Genomic DNA, 13,698 nt, shown 5'->3' with positions numbered 1-13,698 from the left:
TCAAAAGAACACTTGAGCAGCACCCATAGAGCGAACCAGTTTTCTATGATTTGCCTGAACATTGACTTGTACACCAGTACCAATCGTTGTTTCTGGGAAGCCAGAGTCTTGACGCATTTTGTACCAAGCAGCAACGATTCGAGTTACCATATTAGACAGACGTTCTTTCTTCACCTTTTTGTCATGAACAGCATTTGTCAGATTCTTGCCAAAATAAGAAGCATTAGCCTTAAAATCAAAGCCAATAGTACCTGGCATGTCCATATCAAGACCATGATTAGCAGCATTAACAGTAGAATGTGTAGCGCCCCAATCTGACTGGACAAATCCCTTAAAGCCAAGCTCGCCTTTCAAAACTGTATTCAAGGTATGATCATCTTCACAGGCATGTGTACCATTAATGATATTGTAAGAGCACATGATAGAACCTACACCAGCTTCAACAGCACGAGCAAATGGCCAAAGATATACTTCGTGGAAAGATCTATCATCAATATCAGAAGAAGAAGTGGTTCTGTTCAACTCTTGATCATTGAGAATATAGTGTTTGGCAGTAGCAATAACACCTTCTTCTTGAATACCCTTGATAGTTTCAGCAGCAACACCACTCAAAAAAGGATCTTCACCACTTGCTTCCCATCCACGACCACCTTCGGGAGATCTCATCAGGTTCATAACTGGACCCAACTGAATGTGAGCACCTTTTCCTCGGAATTCTTGACCCATGTATCGACCACGTTCATAGATAGCATTCTTGTCAAAAGAAGCAGCAGCATTAATACCAGCAACTCCAGCAGTAATATTGTCAGCCAAACGAACACCCAAGGGACCATCTTGTAAGCATAGTGAAGGAAAATCAGGACTCTCGATCGCATATGTCTGACCAACACATAGCCCCTTACTCCATCCTTGACCAGTAGTAATTTTGACCATTTGCTCAACAGACATTTGATCCACGAGCTTTTCTGCCTTGGAATAAGCCTCTTTCCAACTTAATGGCGTAATTTTAGCATTTGCCAGAAGACTAAAAGAATCAAGTAGCAATAGGAACGGAATGACAGCCTTGGAGAGAGGAACAGATTTCATTTGAAAAATAATATTGTGTTGAAAAAAAAAAAAGGGTTTTAACTTGATCTTTTTATAGTGTTTGTAATAAACTGATCACTTAGAATCAAAGTTTTACTGAATAAACATGTATTCAAGTGAATTTACCATAGAAAAGTCTTTTTTTTTTCGCACAAGCTTACATCCGAGGGCTTTTCTACACTTCTCATGAGTATAAAGCCGATTAAAAGAATACAAGACACCTTTTTCCCGCCCTTTTCATCATCTGTCATGACATCTACAAACGAAAAGCAAAGATTGTGTGGGAAAGAGAAATAGAAAAATCCATCATTAACCGAGGAAAAAAGGCTGCTACTATAATGGCGGGATAAAGCCAATAATGGCTAAAAAGGGACGAGGATTCGCTTGAAGAAGAAAAAAAATGGGATTTTTGAGGCACAAATTAAAGTTTGATCTAGATCTGATTAAAGAAAAAATTCAGAATAATAAACAACTTAAAAAGAGATGGTGATATTTTTATAACTACACAACTAAAAATGAAACTCCCAGGTACGTTTACTGTATTTCTATCAAATACATTTGCAAGTAGACATCAACCCGACCTATTTCTTTGTGACACTGGTAAAAGCAACGTGACATGTGTCATAATAACAATTCCCCATTAAATAATTAATTTTCTGTTATTCCGTCATTTTTTTTTCAGTGAATAGGAAGACTATTCCAAAAGAAGGTTCAATTCTCAAGCTTCTTTGATGAACCCATAGGTCTATCTAAAGAGCGAAATTACTGACTATATAAATTAATACAACTAGTAAATTCATCGTATTTAGGTTTTCCAATATATTTTAGAAAATAAAACGTATCTCGTGAAAATCACAATCTCTCTGTCTAGTTTTTTGATTGACTTTGCGTTATGAAAATTCAGTTGCACATAAAATAATACAGCCAGTTACAATAACATGGTAGCACATCTGGTAGAACAGATGATAATTTCTGGAAAAATGTTATTACTAATCATAGATATTACTTAAGTTCTCATAAACTAATTTGCTTCTTGACATGCATTTCTTTGGGAGAGCACTTAGTCTATGCTAATGTACACTCCAAAAAAATGGACATTTTTTGCGTACATGTATTGATTTCATCAAAACATGTAAAAAACATTGTTCCTTTCAAAATAGATGCACCTTCTCTAATGAAAAATGTGCACATGAATGTAATACAAAGCCCTTCTATACACGCATAAATGCTTAAAGTACCTACAAACCATGTTTACTAACTTACAAGGTACATTTGGAGTTGATTTGGGCCAAAAAAAGCGATTTGTAAAAAATGGCCAAAATGACCTTTAAACCAAAGGGTATTAGTCACGAAAAAAGCTCGTTGACAACTTCTGACCCTCTTTTGGACGTTACAGGACGAAAAACAAAGCTATTGATAGGGTCAAACACTCAAAATGTGCGCCAAATTCTCTAGTTTTTAGTGAATACGTTTGCTTGCCAGTTGTATTATAGAAATGGTACGATAAGAGTGAAAAACCTCAAAAACGTCTTTGCCTGTTTACTCAATATTTTAGCAATAAAAATGCTGTGTTTTTTATATCAGCAGACTCAGAAAGCAAATATCTACAGCTTTTGTCACTACACCAAAGCCAAATAACCGCATCTTTATGCAGTTTTCAGCAAAAGCCAGATTTTTATTGCGGCGGAAAGAATTCGAGTTGCCCTCCATTTTTCCATTTCAATCTTCGCAACATAGCCATTTGGTATATCTTTTGTCCATTTAGCCCATCTTTGCATTATAGGATGCATATATTTCTATTTTTCTATGTTTTCTAGCACTCAAACAATATAAGGCGTTTTAGCGAGATCAAATGCTAATACGCTTCATATGATATCTAGAGCGAAAATGCTCAAAACACAGCTTAAATGCACTATTCTTTGACGAACCATTGCTCGACAACCAGACTATCAAAACATCCCGTTTTTTCATTTAAAACATGTTCTTCCGAGTCTAGAAATTGGATGGTACCATTGGTTTATCTGTTATTTTTTTGACCCATGGAGGATCACGAGGGCTCGTAAAGATGACAAAACAAAAAGTGCGATCCAGCCGATGTGAGATAAAACCACTTTCAGGTGCTTTTAGTGAAAAAAGAAATGAGTCTACTAAGACGAAAAAGGCGAGTCAATTTGAACATTGCCTTCAAATCCGTGACTATGATTGGTAGTATGACAATGTCTTATATATCTTTCCACTGAAACAATACTAGGTGGACCGTACCATCATCCTCATCCAGGAAAGCATTCGCTGGAGAAGTTCAAAAGGAGGGTCATCGACCTAATGGGTCAAAGATTTAATGCTGCATAATCTTGTCCAGTAAAGCAATCTTGACTCTTATTAGTCCTAAGGTTTAGGACTTGACCAAAATCAGACAAGCAATCTTCCATTTTCTTCTGCAATAGTCGAAGAGGTTTTACAAGAAGTTTTTCCAGCTTAAGGCGCACAATATTTGCTTTGGTAGACAAGTTGGGAGAACCTACAACGAAAGTTCCATCCTCTAATATGATACTTGTTCAAAATGCCTCATACCCATATGTATGTTTTCTCCATATAGTTTCGATAAAAGAATGATCAAGTATTTCGAGTGGTAGGTACTCTACCGATGTATTCTTCAAGTTTATTGTTTTATCAACATCCTTATTAAAAAATTGAAAAAGCATGTCAGAAATTCAAAATCTTTGATGTTACTGATATCCACGAGAACAAAACCTTTCTCAGTAGCTTTTAAGATTGTTTTCACTAAATCGATGGAAGTTGGAGTTGATGTTAGGAGAGAGATGAAGGTCTACATTTGAATCAACGCTAGTTGATTCAGGAGTAAAACCAATGATGACAGGTCGGAAGGATGATAAGTATATGCTGTTCGAGTTTGGGTGATGTCTTCTTATTTTTGCTAGATGAAGAGACTGTGAAGGCAGTTTCTGTTTATTAGGGGTAGAACCATAAACATATCAATGAATGTTGCCTAGACATTAACCGACCATTCTAAATATCAAAATAAACAAATTCCACCCAAATTGTTTGAATATATTACTACATCAGTTTCAAAACAAGAAGCTCTTTTAGAACAAAGATGTGTCATTTCTTTGAAAGATTAATGCGGATTTATAACAAGTCATATGGAAAGAATATTTCAACAATTAGAATAATAACAAGCAAGGACTTAACAGACAGTTGAAAAGTTGGCTTGCTTCTCTTTTAAAAATCGTAAGGCGACGAAGATATCATAAGTGATACATACCATCATTTTTTTCATTTTTTTTACAGTGGACAAACAGTTGACAGAACAGAGCTCACTTTGAACGAGTTTTCATTTCTTCAAACCAACCTAAAAGCTGAATAATTCAAAAAATGTCATCAAAAGAATTCTCATTCATCTCATATTGTCTATACATTGCCAAAGCGTATAAACTCATCAATCCCCTCCCCCTTCTGATAGTAATGATATAGATATTTATATGTATAAAAAAAAAAGATGAATAGTTTTTTTTCTTTTAACGCAATCAAGTCTCTAAAGTTCTAGATACTTTTTTTCTTTCCTTGCTTTTTACCATGCACCCCATTCATCATCTGAATTGTTTGCATTTGACTTCTTCTTTGTTGAAGAATTAGTCTTGCTCTAACAGAGCTAGTTATATTGGCTGCAGATCTGTTCTTTGCTGGTGAGTGGAGGTGTTACAGGTGAATGACGACCGCTCAGTTATCGTCAGAAGACTGTAAGTTATGAATGGTGGAATTAAAGAAATCATCGTCGGGAATGTCGTTTGTATGAGACGAATTCATACCAGAATAGCGTAAGAGTCATTTTGGTATGAACACTTGCTTGATGATAATTGGATGACTATGAAAAGAATCACATACGTATAGATATTGTGTTTTGGTTACCTTGGGTTGTGTAAACGAATTGACATAGCTGCTAACATTATCTCGTACTTGACCTCTAAAGTTGGGATCAGCCAATTGTTGTGCAGCAGGCTTCACATAATTATCGTTTGCATATTTTCCAAATTCTACTGCGCTTTACCAACATAGGATAAAAGCGACAACCCTTTTCAATAGCAACACGAGGATCATTAATAATTTCATGTATGTCCACAGAATTTCCTCCTCCATTTCTTCTAGCATCGTATTCACCTTGAACTAATTGAATGTAAGCTAAGAACAACCTATTTCACTTACATTGAGGGTTACCAAAACTGTAAATTTACCTCCTGACTAGGTGGCAAATGTCTAATTATATTATTAAATCATGTTGTACATGCTATTTGAACTTACTCTGGCCTGCTTTCATTGCATTTCCGAGTTGAGCAAAAATTGTTCATTGCGTGCTTTTTGGTTGTCATGGTTTAGGCTGTTGCTGCTGTTGTTGTTGCTGTTGTAAGAATCACTTCCAAATCCGCCAGACATGGAGATAGAAGAGTTGGAGCGTTGTGTGCTTGATAAGGTTGAGCCAAGCGGTTTGGACTGTTTATGACCTCGTCGTACCAACTTTAGAAGCTCCGGCGGAGGATTTGATCTTACAGAGGGTGTAGGAGTCCAAGGACGACCTTCAGCATCTGCTGCAACTAGAATTTTGTTTAGAAGACTAACATGTAGTTACTTACATTCTTACCTTTTCACGATAAAGTTCAGCACAATGACTATGTATTTGTCATTCATGTCATATCAGGCGAATAATCAGGTTGAGATTCAAAAAAGGCTTTTGCTTTTTGATTACCACCCAGCTAAAGAAAGAGTATGAGAAGCTAAATATAGACCACCACTTCTTTACCTCCATCTTTTTTAATTGATCATCAAACCACTTATCCATCGTAATGGAACGAACAAAACTAAATTCTATCAACACAACTTGACTTTTTTCAAGGTCTTTACCTATATGAACACCAAAAGACGGTGACACCTGAACAATCCAAACAAATGAAAATACATAGGAAATACTTGCCCACTGAGGGTTAGGAGCCCCACAGTCAAAACAAAGCTTATTTTCACCTTGTCTTTGAATATCGTATAACTTTTTTTATATTCTGCTGCTGACATTGAGATACAAAAAAAAAGAGATAGAAAGAAAAAAAAAAGGAAAAAAAAACGGGTGAAAAGCAACTAAAAAGAGAGCACACTCTTAAACCAACAACTTTTTTACAACACATTCATGGTTTAACTCCCGCTTATTTTTTTTATGAGACGGAAAAAGGTACAACATGAATGTAAGGTTTTATGTATATGTGCACAATAAGGAGTGAAAGAAAAGAGAGAGGGGGGGGGTATTAGATCTGTAAAATAATGATACAACAAGATAACTATTGAGACCAATCAGTAATAAAGAGATCAAATAGCAATGAATTCGATATCATCCATTAGGATAAGTCAGGCTCAGCCAATGTCCAAGTATACCCAAAGTTTTATAGTACTGGGCGGTGTGCTTGTGCCTTCTTGTTTGTCTTCTGTGGACAGTGTATTGTCTTGTCGAACGCAATAATTTTAATAACACCCATATTGATTTTACTGAATTGAGGAATGAATCAATCTGATTTGGAGTTGGAAAATCGCAAGCGAGCAAAAGTACGGTCGATAAAAGACATTTTACTTTGTTGAGTCATAGAGACAGGCTCAGGGTTCATGTCTTGGCTTCAACTACCAGATCGAGTTTCATGGCTTTCTTTTTAGCAGTAAAATAGACAAGAGGAACAACAGCAAAAGGTAATTGAATACTAAGTGCTACTTGCTTGCCACAAGCATGTTACTTAAACCTGAACGACCAGCAACACAAGCTGCTATCATGGCAGGAATGATAGCAATCAATCGTGTAACGATACGTCGTATCCAAGGTCTCGTCGTCATGCCTAAAAACCCGCTCATGATCACTATCACTATGTTAGAATCTACTACTGCAAAATAAATTTTACCTTGACCAGCTAGAGTAGCCGTCAATGTACTGGATTGGCCTGCACACAATAAAGCAAGCGCAAACACGATAGCAGCAGGGGACCTAAATATTCTTCAAAAGGGCATGTGCACTAAACAAATCTTCTACTTGTTGTTGTTGATTGTTAGGCCCATAATAAAAGTTAGCTGAAGCAACCACAAGAATAGCAGAATTAACGAAAAAGGCAAACGTGAGAGCAACAACCAGATCAATAAACCCATAATGCAAGTTACATTTCAAAGAACTATCAAGAAAGCTACGCATGGCCTCAAGGTTCAGACCGCTGTGCGAGAAACACAAGATGAAGCAGAGTCCACAGCAACGATGGTATGCGATTTTTCGTTGTAGTCTTCTTGGACTGTTTCTTTGATGTCTGTACGAAATGGGTCAGTTTTGATAAGCCAATGTCTCCTTGTTGGACAACGTGAGCCTTGAAGACCGCCATTCACGACAACGTGCTTGAACAATAAAACTATGAAGATACAATTATGTGGCATGACTTGCAAACACATTAGACCTTGTACAAACGATAAATGGTTACCTGTTGCACCAATGATGCCAATGCAACATAAGAATATCTGGATCAGTGAAGATTTCTTGGTTGGCAAGTATCCCTTAAATACATCCACAGCAACAATATCAGAATAGGCTAGTTCGATAATGAAGCAAATACCAACAGCCGATCAAGCATCATAACAAACATTTCAAAGAACCGGATCATTTTAAGAGAGCGGAGTCTGAGCTGGGAGAATCGGGATCATCGGCTTCCTCGTTATAAAACAAAAGAATGATAAATACGTCGACTGCTGTGATTGCAACGCCAGCTGGTAAAGGTAGTGAGGAAACAATAAATTAAGGGCGATGGCAGAGCCAATGACTTCAGCAATATCAGTTGCAATAATAGCAATTTCTGCTAAAACATACAAAAGAAATTGAGGTAACGATGGAAATATTTTCGTGATGCAGCTGCTAAATCAAGGCCAGCAATGGTACCAAGTCGGATAGTCAGATTTTGTAAAAAGACAGCAATGATATTGGAGATCAAAATAATAAAAAGTAACCGGTAACCAAAAGAAGACCCTCCTTCCATGTCTGTTGCCCAATTTCCTGGATCCAAGCTAAAATATAAATGAGTTAAAGTGCATTTATCGCTTTGATGCCTTACTAGCCAACAGCAATCATAAATCCTGGCCAATGAATTTCCCTAGGGTTTTGAAATACTTTTTGACTTTTTGTATCATTCTTGATAATAGCCAAAAAAAAAAAGGGAGGGAAGCTGAAAAGTATAAGAATAAAATAGAATGTCAAGATGCGCTTTTATAGTGAACAAAAGTCACATTCGCGGCTCCGAATCAACCTATTGATACAAACAAAAATAAAATAAAAAAAGAAAGCTTTCACTCACCCACTTACTTACTTTCTTCTTTTAATTCATGAATAAGGAATTCTGTAGATACAGTATCTCAATTCATTATCCTATGGAAACGAGTTTGTTCATGCTAGAAAATTTATTGGCAAAATTGCTAACTACGTTTGTCACACCTACACTTTGGAAAATAAGCAGAGCCAAATAACATTTGCATTAGTTTACAAGAAGGAGCGGAGAATAGAAGGGAAACTAGCCAGTCTATGTGAGATAATGACACAAATACGAAAGTAGCTGAATGCATTATCTTTTCAATTGCATGATTGTTTCAAATCATTACATTCATACACAATATGACCCACCAATACTAAGTTGTGATTAATGCCAAAGGCTGTACCACAAGTACAGATTTCTTTCTATTTATATTATCTTAAATGAACATCTCAACAAATTGCCGACAAAGAATTGAGTGAGTTCAAGTATCATCTTGGCTCTGGATAGGATACCTTCGTATGACAAAAACTGGGCCAATTTTTATTTCGATTGCTTAAGCATCTTGAATGGTCTCTTTAATTAAATAGACTTTTTTGTGTAACTATTTACTAAATTGACTCGAGAAAAAGTTCTTATTGACCTTTTGTTTCTCGATGGAATCTTATATAGTCGTGTCACAGACGTGTTTTCTACTTTCCCGAAGGTTATCTTCCCAAGTGGTTATTGTTCACCTCTGCTCTTGTATCTTTAACTCTATTCAAAACTTTTGCACCAGTTCTTTAACTAAACGCGTCTATGCCAATAAACCTGAACAAGGTAAAGTAGGACTTGAGATGAGCTACTGTGTCATCATCACTGTAGTGACTCCTCTCAGTGGTCGCTTGTTTGCCACCTGGACTTGGTCTGTTAGTATGATTCGTATTTATGCTGCTTTCCATCTTCAACATAAATTGTAAGTTAACCATATAGAAAATGCTCACACATCATTCAGTATGTATGATCTTGGTATTGACCTATGTGATTGCCTTGACACATTTGTTGGTGAATTGGTTGTTTTGGTGGCTGTAAACTGAATGGTCCTTTCATGTCTCCCATGATTGTTGCTGGTAAGATATATATATATAGAGAGAGAGAGAGAGAGAGAGGAAATGATAACATATTAACATGACATACTATTAGTTTCCTCACTCATTTGGCTTACTCAAGTCAAGGACCAATACGTCAAATTTTATTAAGTAATAAACAAGCTACTGTAGTAGATCAGTAGAATAAGGGTTATTGGTCTGAATAGAAACAACACGGTTTGTACTGGTAGCTGCATTATAGCTCCAATCATTGAAAGGCGTAGACGCTAATTGTTGCTGTTGCTGTTGCTGTTGTTCTTGTTGAATTAAAGAAACTGGGTTTGTTTCGACATAATTACTGGCTGCCTTGGGTGATTGTCTCAAGACAGCAGAGGGTAGTAAATGGCGAGGCTTGTATCGACTAATAAACGTAGTTGGACTCTTGTGATAGATAGAAGCAAGTGAACCAATATGAAGCAAGAGCTCATCCAGAAAATTAGGATCAAGATTATCACTTTCTGTTGTGATAGCAGGTTTATCAGAAAGTACAACAGCCTTAGCAGCAGTAGGATCTGTGGATAATAAACGCCAATAAATGTAGCCACGATCACGTAAATCAGGATTATCGACTTCTTCTGTAGCCCATTTTAATACTTTAGGCACAAGTTCTTGGCCTGCTGTTGGTCTCTGAACAAACAATTTGACGGTAGCAGTCAACAAGGCCAATTGAACCTATAGACAAACAAAAAAGAAAATAAGCAATCTCTATCGTTTTATAGCTAAACTTACTTCATAAGGTTCTTCTAAAAATGTATACAAGAAATCGTCCAACAATTGGTCTGCATTTTCAATACGATCAGCATATTGACCAATGATCCAAATCATAGAAGCCTTTGCTTCTGGCTCATCCAAATCATCCAGGTTTTCACAGAGAGTGGCAATAATACTTTCATATTGATTAGGGTATTTTCTAAAGATGTCCCTAATGACAATAATGGCTTCTTGGACAACATAATTGACTTTGGTCTGAATCAATTCTAGTAAGGCAGAAATACATTTATCAGCAGCACTTTCAATCTTGACAGCCAATCGACCAATAGCTCGTACTGACTTGCGAACAAAATCAACATCCACTTCAGCAGCATACCTGTTAAAATGAGTCATGTAATTCACTAGACCTTGTTCTTACTCTTTCAATTCATTCAAGACAATATCCACATTTCTTTCATTAGCTAGTCTAAAGATGACCTCAAGTTTGCCTAGTTTGACACAGATGGGATCATCGTATTTACAGAAAAAGACCTTGATATCATTCTTGAGGATTTCAGGACGACGTTGTATAATCAATTGAATGTTACGTAAAGCAACATATTGTACTTCATAACCAGAAGCTAACAATGTCACTATTCATATATTATCAGTATATCAATATGTATGTATTTTTGTTACCTAAAGGAGGACCTAGCTTTCTACATAATTGACTGATTTCTTCTTCATTGCTCATATAATTCATCAAGTACATCATGACTTTGGTAGCAGTCAAGACAACAGCTGAATTAGCATGTTGAAGACGAGGAGAGATACGCTCAGCCAGCATCTCTGCATCGCCTGTCTCTTGAGGCACATAATACATTAATGCTTCTAAAATGTATGTCTGACCCCATCTATTTATATATAAGAAAATGGTTGCTGTCATTCCTACTTACTCTGAACATTCACCTAAAGCAGCTACAAGCTTACTAGCAATAGAATGATTCAGTCGTAATTGAATATGGTCTGATCTTTCGGATATCTCGGTCAATGCTGCTACTGCATTAGCAACCACCTAGAGGACTGTCAATGGCCATCTTATCACTGTGTCACTTACAGTAGGATTAGGGTCGGCTAATAAATCTCGCAACATATCTACAAAGTGTTCACTCTCCACAAGCACACGATCATACATATACAGTTTCGCAACACAAGTAGCAGCTGTCTTTCTCACATAAGGATCTCTGTCTCTTAAACTGTGTCGGAGTGGGTCTACTAATACATCTACAATCTTTTCTACTTGAATATAGCCCATGGTACGAATAGCTAATGCACGAATAAGAGGATTAGGATCCTCTACATCCTAAAGAATACTGAACATGATATCCATGACGATACAAACAACCTTACCTTGATAAACATAGAAATGGCCATGACAGCCATATCTGGTTTAGTACGTGCATAGTTGATAATATAGAGATAGACCATTTTCTTGATTTCTAGAACAGGTACTTGCATCACATTTAGAATATCAGGGAATAAAGGTGACATATCATTGCCCATTGTCATGTTGGCTACAATCTTTTTCATCACTGTCTTTTTACGCTGATGCTTTTGGTCGCGCTTTTCAGATGTGAGTTCAGCACGTAGTTCCTGAATTTTGCCTATTCATGTCTAAGTAATATATTTGCCTGGTATATTGTACCTCTTTGAAAATACTTTGCATCAGACATGGTGAATAAAGAGAAAGAAACAAAATGAAAGGGAAGCACAAGTAACTTATAAATTGGAATTACAAGGCATTTGATTGGCTAATTCATTATTACTTTACTGTATTTAAACTCGCATGGATCATGTCCTTATGGTAGTATTTGCTCTTTATTATTCAATTGAATGCCTTATCTCTATATTGTGGTGTATTCTTGACTTATGGTATAGAATAAGACAATAACTGCGAATGATCAACAATAGATATCACTAAAGAAGCATACCCATTGAGTCAACAAAGGCTTTTCTTCTCTATTCACGTTCAAATGAATGGGCTTAGTACTTATCCACGATAAACAGGACAAGGAAGAGATAAGATTGTCTTTTTCTCCATAAGACTATGCTTAAAAGAAACTGTATTTTATTCACATTGTAAATCACGCTTCAAACTCTTCGACATCTTTAAGGCTTATTTTAGTTTCTGGTTCAGAAGAGTTAGGGATGATTCTTTGAAGCTTGCAATTCTTGAGTGTTGTTTGTCATTAGAGTTCGAATGAATGTATCGGAAGCTTTAAAAATGTTAATAGAATACTTAGTTAAAGAGATGCTAAACTCTTGACTGATACACCGCTTCTAGTATAGAAGGCTGCTGTTCTCAAATTTGGTTCAGTATTGGAGTGACTGACGCTTGAGAAGAAAGCAGGAAGGGTTTCATGAAAGAGCAAATTGGCTATAGCAATGGCTAAAGCTAGATACCTTATCTTTTCCATTTATACTACGACCATGCTTGACTGAGGGACATTCAAGATTATAACAAACTAAAAGCACCTTTCATGTTTCTGTATTATGTTGTTCCTGTCTTTTGACCAATTGCTTAGGATGTTGAAGTTTCTGGAAACAGCAAACACAGGTCTAAGATGTAATGTTTTCATTGGTAATACAGACAGTTGTATAACGAACATGCATGTCTTGCTTTCAAGTACTACTATATCGCAAGTGTCCTTTGATTCTTGAGCCAATGCCTATACCCCTGATCACCAATCATCATTATCAACTGTTTAGAGGTGCTTTGATGTCCTGACTTTTTCTTGCCTTTTGGATCACTGTCGTCTTTTTCTGCCTTTGGATTTAATCATGCACACTCCTGTGAGCAAATACAATCCCTAGTCTTCTTTGTGCACATGTCTCTTCTCATACCCCATAGCCTTATTCTTGGATTGTCATACAGGCCTCTCAACATGTCCTTGCTTTCTTGTAAACATCAATATGTTTTCCAAATCTCACCTTCATTTTCGCATATTCATCTATCTATGTACTGTTCAACTTATTTTGAGCTTATCAATTTCTTCAAGTGTATGTAGGAGAAACAGCAAGCAGGTAAATAAACAGATGTAGATTCTTTATATATATCTATTGTTCTGAAATTGATTTCCTTATTTGGATTTTTATATTTCATTGTCCAAGAATTCAAAATCTTAGAAGACACAGTCGTTCCAACGCCAAAGGGCGGTTTTAATTTTCCAAAAGGCGGTTTTGATTTTCCCAGAAGGTGGTTTTTATTTTTTTTTCAAGGCGGTTTTCTTTCGAGTTTCGCAAGAAACTTCAACTTGCTGTTCGAATTCGTCTTCTATTTCTTCTTCGGGCTCTCTAATGAGACGTCGTTTAAAGGAAATGTTTTTAGTAGGCAAGGGTTGCATAATAAATACGTTTTTAGAGAAAAAGTAATTTTTGTTTTTGATGGTAAAACAAAAGTTAAACTGGAAAAT

The 13,698-nt window shown here is 36.4% G+C and overlaps 6 protein-coding genes across 6 annotated transcripts; 1 reads left to right on the top strand and 5 right to left on the bottom strand.

Moving 5' to 3' along the window:
- On the bottom strand, positions 1-1,086 carry B0P05DRAFT_576509 (glycoside hydrolase superfamily; the record flags this gene model as incomplete). The annotated part of the gene is made up of 1 exon (XM_051581709.1): positions 1-1,086. One exon carries the CDS (start codon positions 1,084-1,086, stop codon positions 1-3), a length of 1,086 nt encoding a protein of 361 aa, XP_051428947.1.
- Positions 1,087-4,558: 3,472 nt separating this feature from the next.
- B0P05DRAFT_567158 (uncharacterized protein) lies at positions 4,559-6,214 on the bottom strand. The gene is made up of 8 exons (XM_051581127.1): positions 6,141-6,214; positions 6,013-6,117; positions 5,900-5,964; positions 5,846-5,852; positions 5,517-5,693; positions 5,176-5,268; positions 4,990-5,141; positions 4,559-4,969 (listed from the first exon to the last, which is right to left on the bottom strand). The coding sequence occupies exons 1-8, from the start codon at positions 6,163-6,165 to the stop codon at positions 4,874-4,876; spliced, it is 720 nt and encodes a 239-aa protein (XP_051428946.1). The 5' UTR covers positions 6,166-6,214; the 3' UTR covers positions 4,559-4,873.
- Positions 6,215-6,519: 305 nt separating this feature from the next.
- B0P05DRAFT_567151 (natural resistance-associated macrophage protein-domain-containing protein) lies at positions 6,520-8,320 on the bottom strand (the record flags this gene model as incomplete). Its single annotated transcript, XM_051581126.1, has 11 exons — positions 8,273-8,320; positions 7,976-8,169; positions 7,593-7,700; positions 7,536-7,550; positions 7,476-7,509; positions 7,149-7,334; positions 7,032-7,114; positions 6,870-6,989; positions 6,764-6,843; positions 6,692-6,734; positions 6,520-6,587 (listed from the first exon to the last, which is right to left on the bottom strand). Coding segments are annotated over exons 1-11 (951 nt in total), but the record flags the coding sequence as incomplete, so codon positions are not given.
- Positions 8,321-9,019: 699 nt separating this feature from the next.
- Positions 9,020-9,667, top strand: B0P05DRAFT_567148 (Erg28 like protein-domain-containing protein). The gene is made up of 4 exons (XM_051581125.1): positions 9,020-9,227; positions 9,273-9,363; positions 9,403-9,428; positions 9,591-9,667. Exons 1-4 carry the CDS (start codon positions 9,065-9,067, stop codon positions 9,644-9,646), a joined length of 336 nt encoding a protein of 111 aa, XP_051428944.1. The 5' UTR covers positions 9,020-9,064; the 3' UTR covers positions 9,647-9,667.
- B0P05DRAFT_482132 (adaptin N terminal region-domain-containing protein) lies at positions 9,659-11,540 on the bottom strand (the record flags this gene model as incomplete). The annotated part of the gene is made up of 6 exons (XM_051575213.1): positions 9,659-10,207; positions 10,265-10,622; positions 10,665-10,878; positions 10,925-11,139; positions 11,182-11,300; positions 11,343-11,540. 6 exons carry the CDS (start codon positions 11,538-11,540, stop codon positions 9,659-9,661), a joined length of 1,653 nt encoding a protein of 550 aa, XP_051428943.1.
- Positions 11,541-11,581: 41 nt separating this feature from the next.
- Positions 11,582-11,890, bottom strand: B0P05DRAFT_482142 (Clathrin/coatomer adaptor, adaptin-like protein; the record flags this gene model as incomplete). The annotated part of the gene is made up of 1 exon (XM_051575214.1): positions 11,582-11,890. A coding segment is annotated over one exon (309 nt), but the record flags the coding sequence as incomplete, so codon positions are not given.
- Positions 11,891-13,698: the final 1,808 nt, after the last annotated feature.

Source organism: Gilbertella persicaria (assembly GCF_025201335.1).
Source record: "Gilbertella persicaria strain CBS 190.32 chromosome Unknown B0P05scaffold_98, whole genome shotgun sequence".
Classification (NCBI taxonomy): Eukaryota; Fungi; Mucoromycota; class Mucoromycetes; order Mucorales; family Choanephoraceae; genus Gilbertella; species Gilbertella persicaria.
This window is presented reverse-complemented; position numbering and strand designations above follow the sequence as displayed.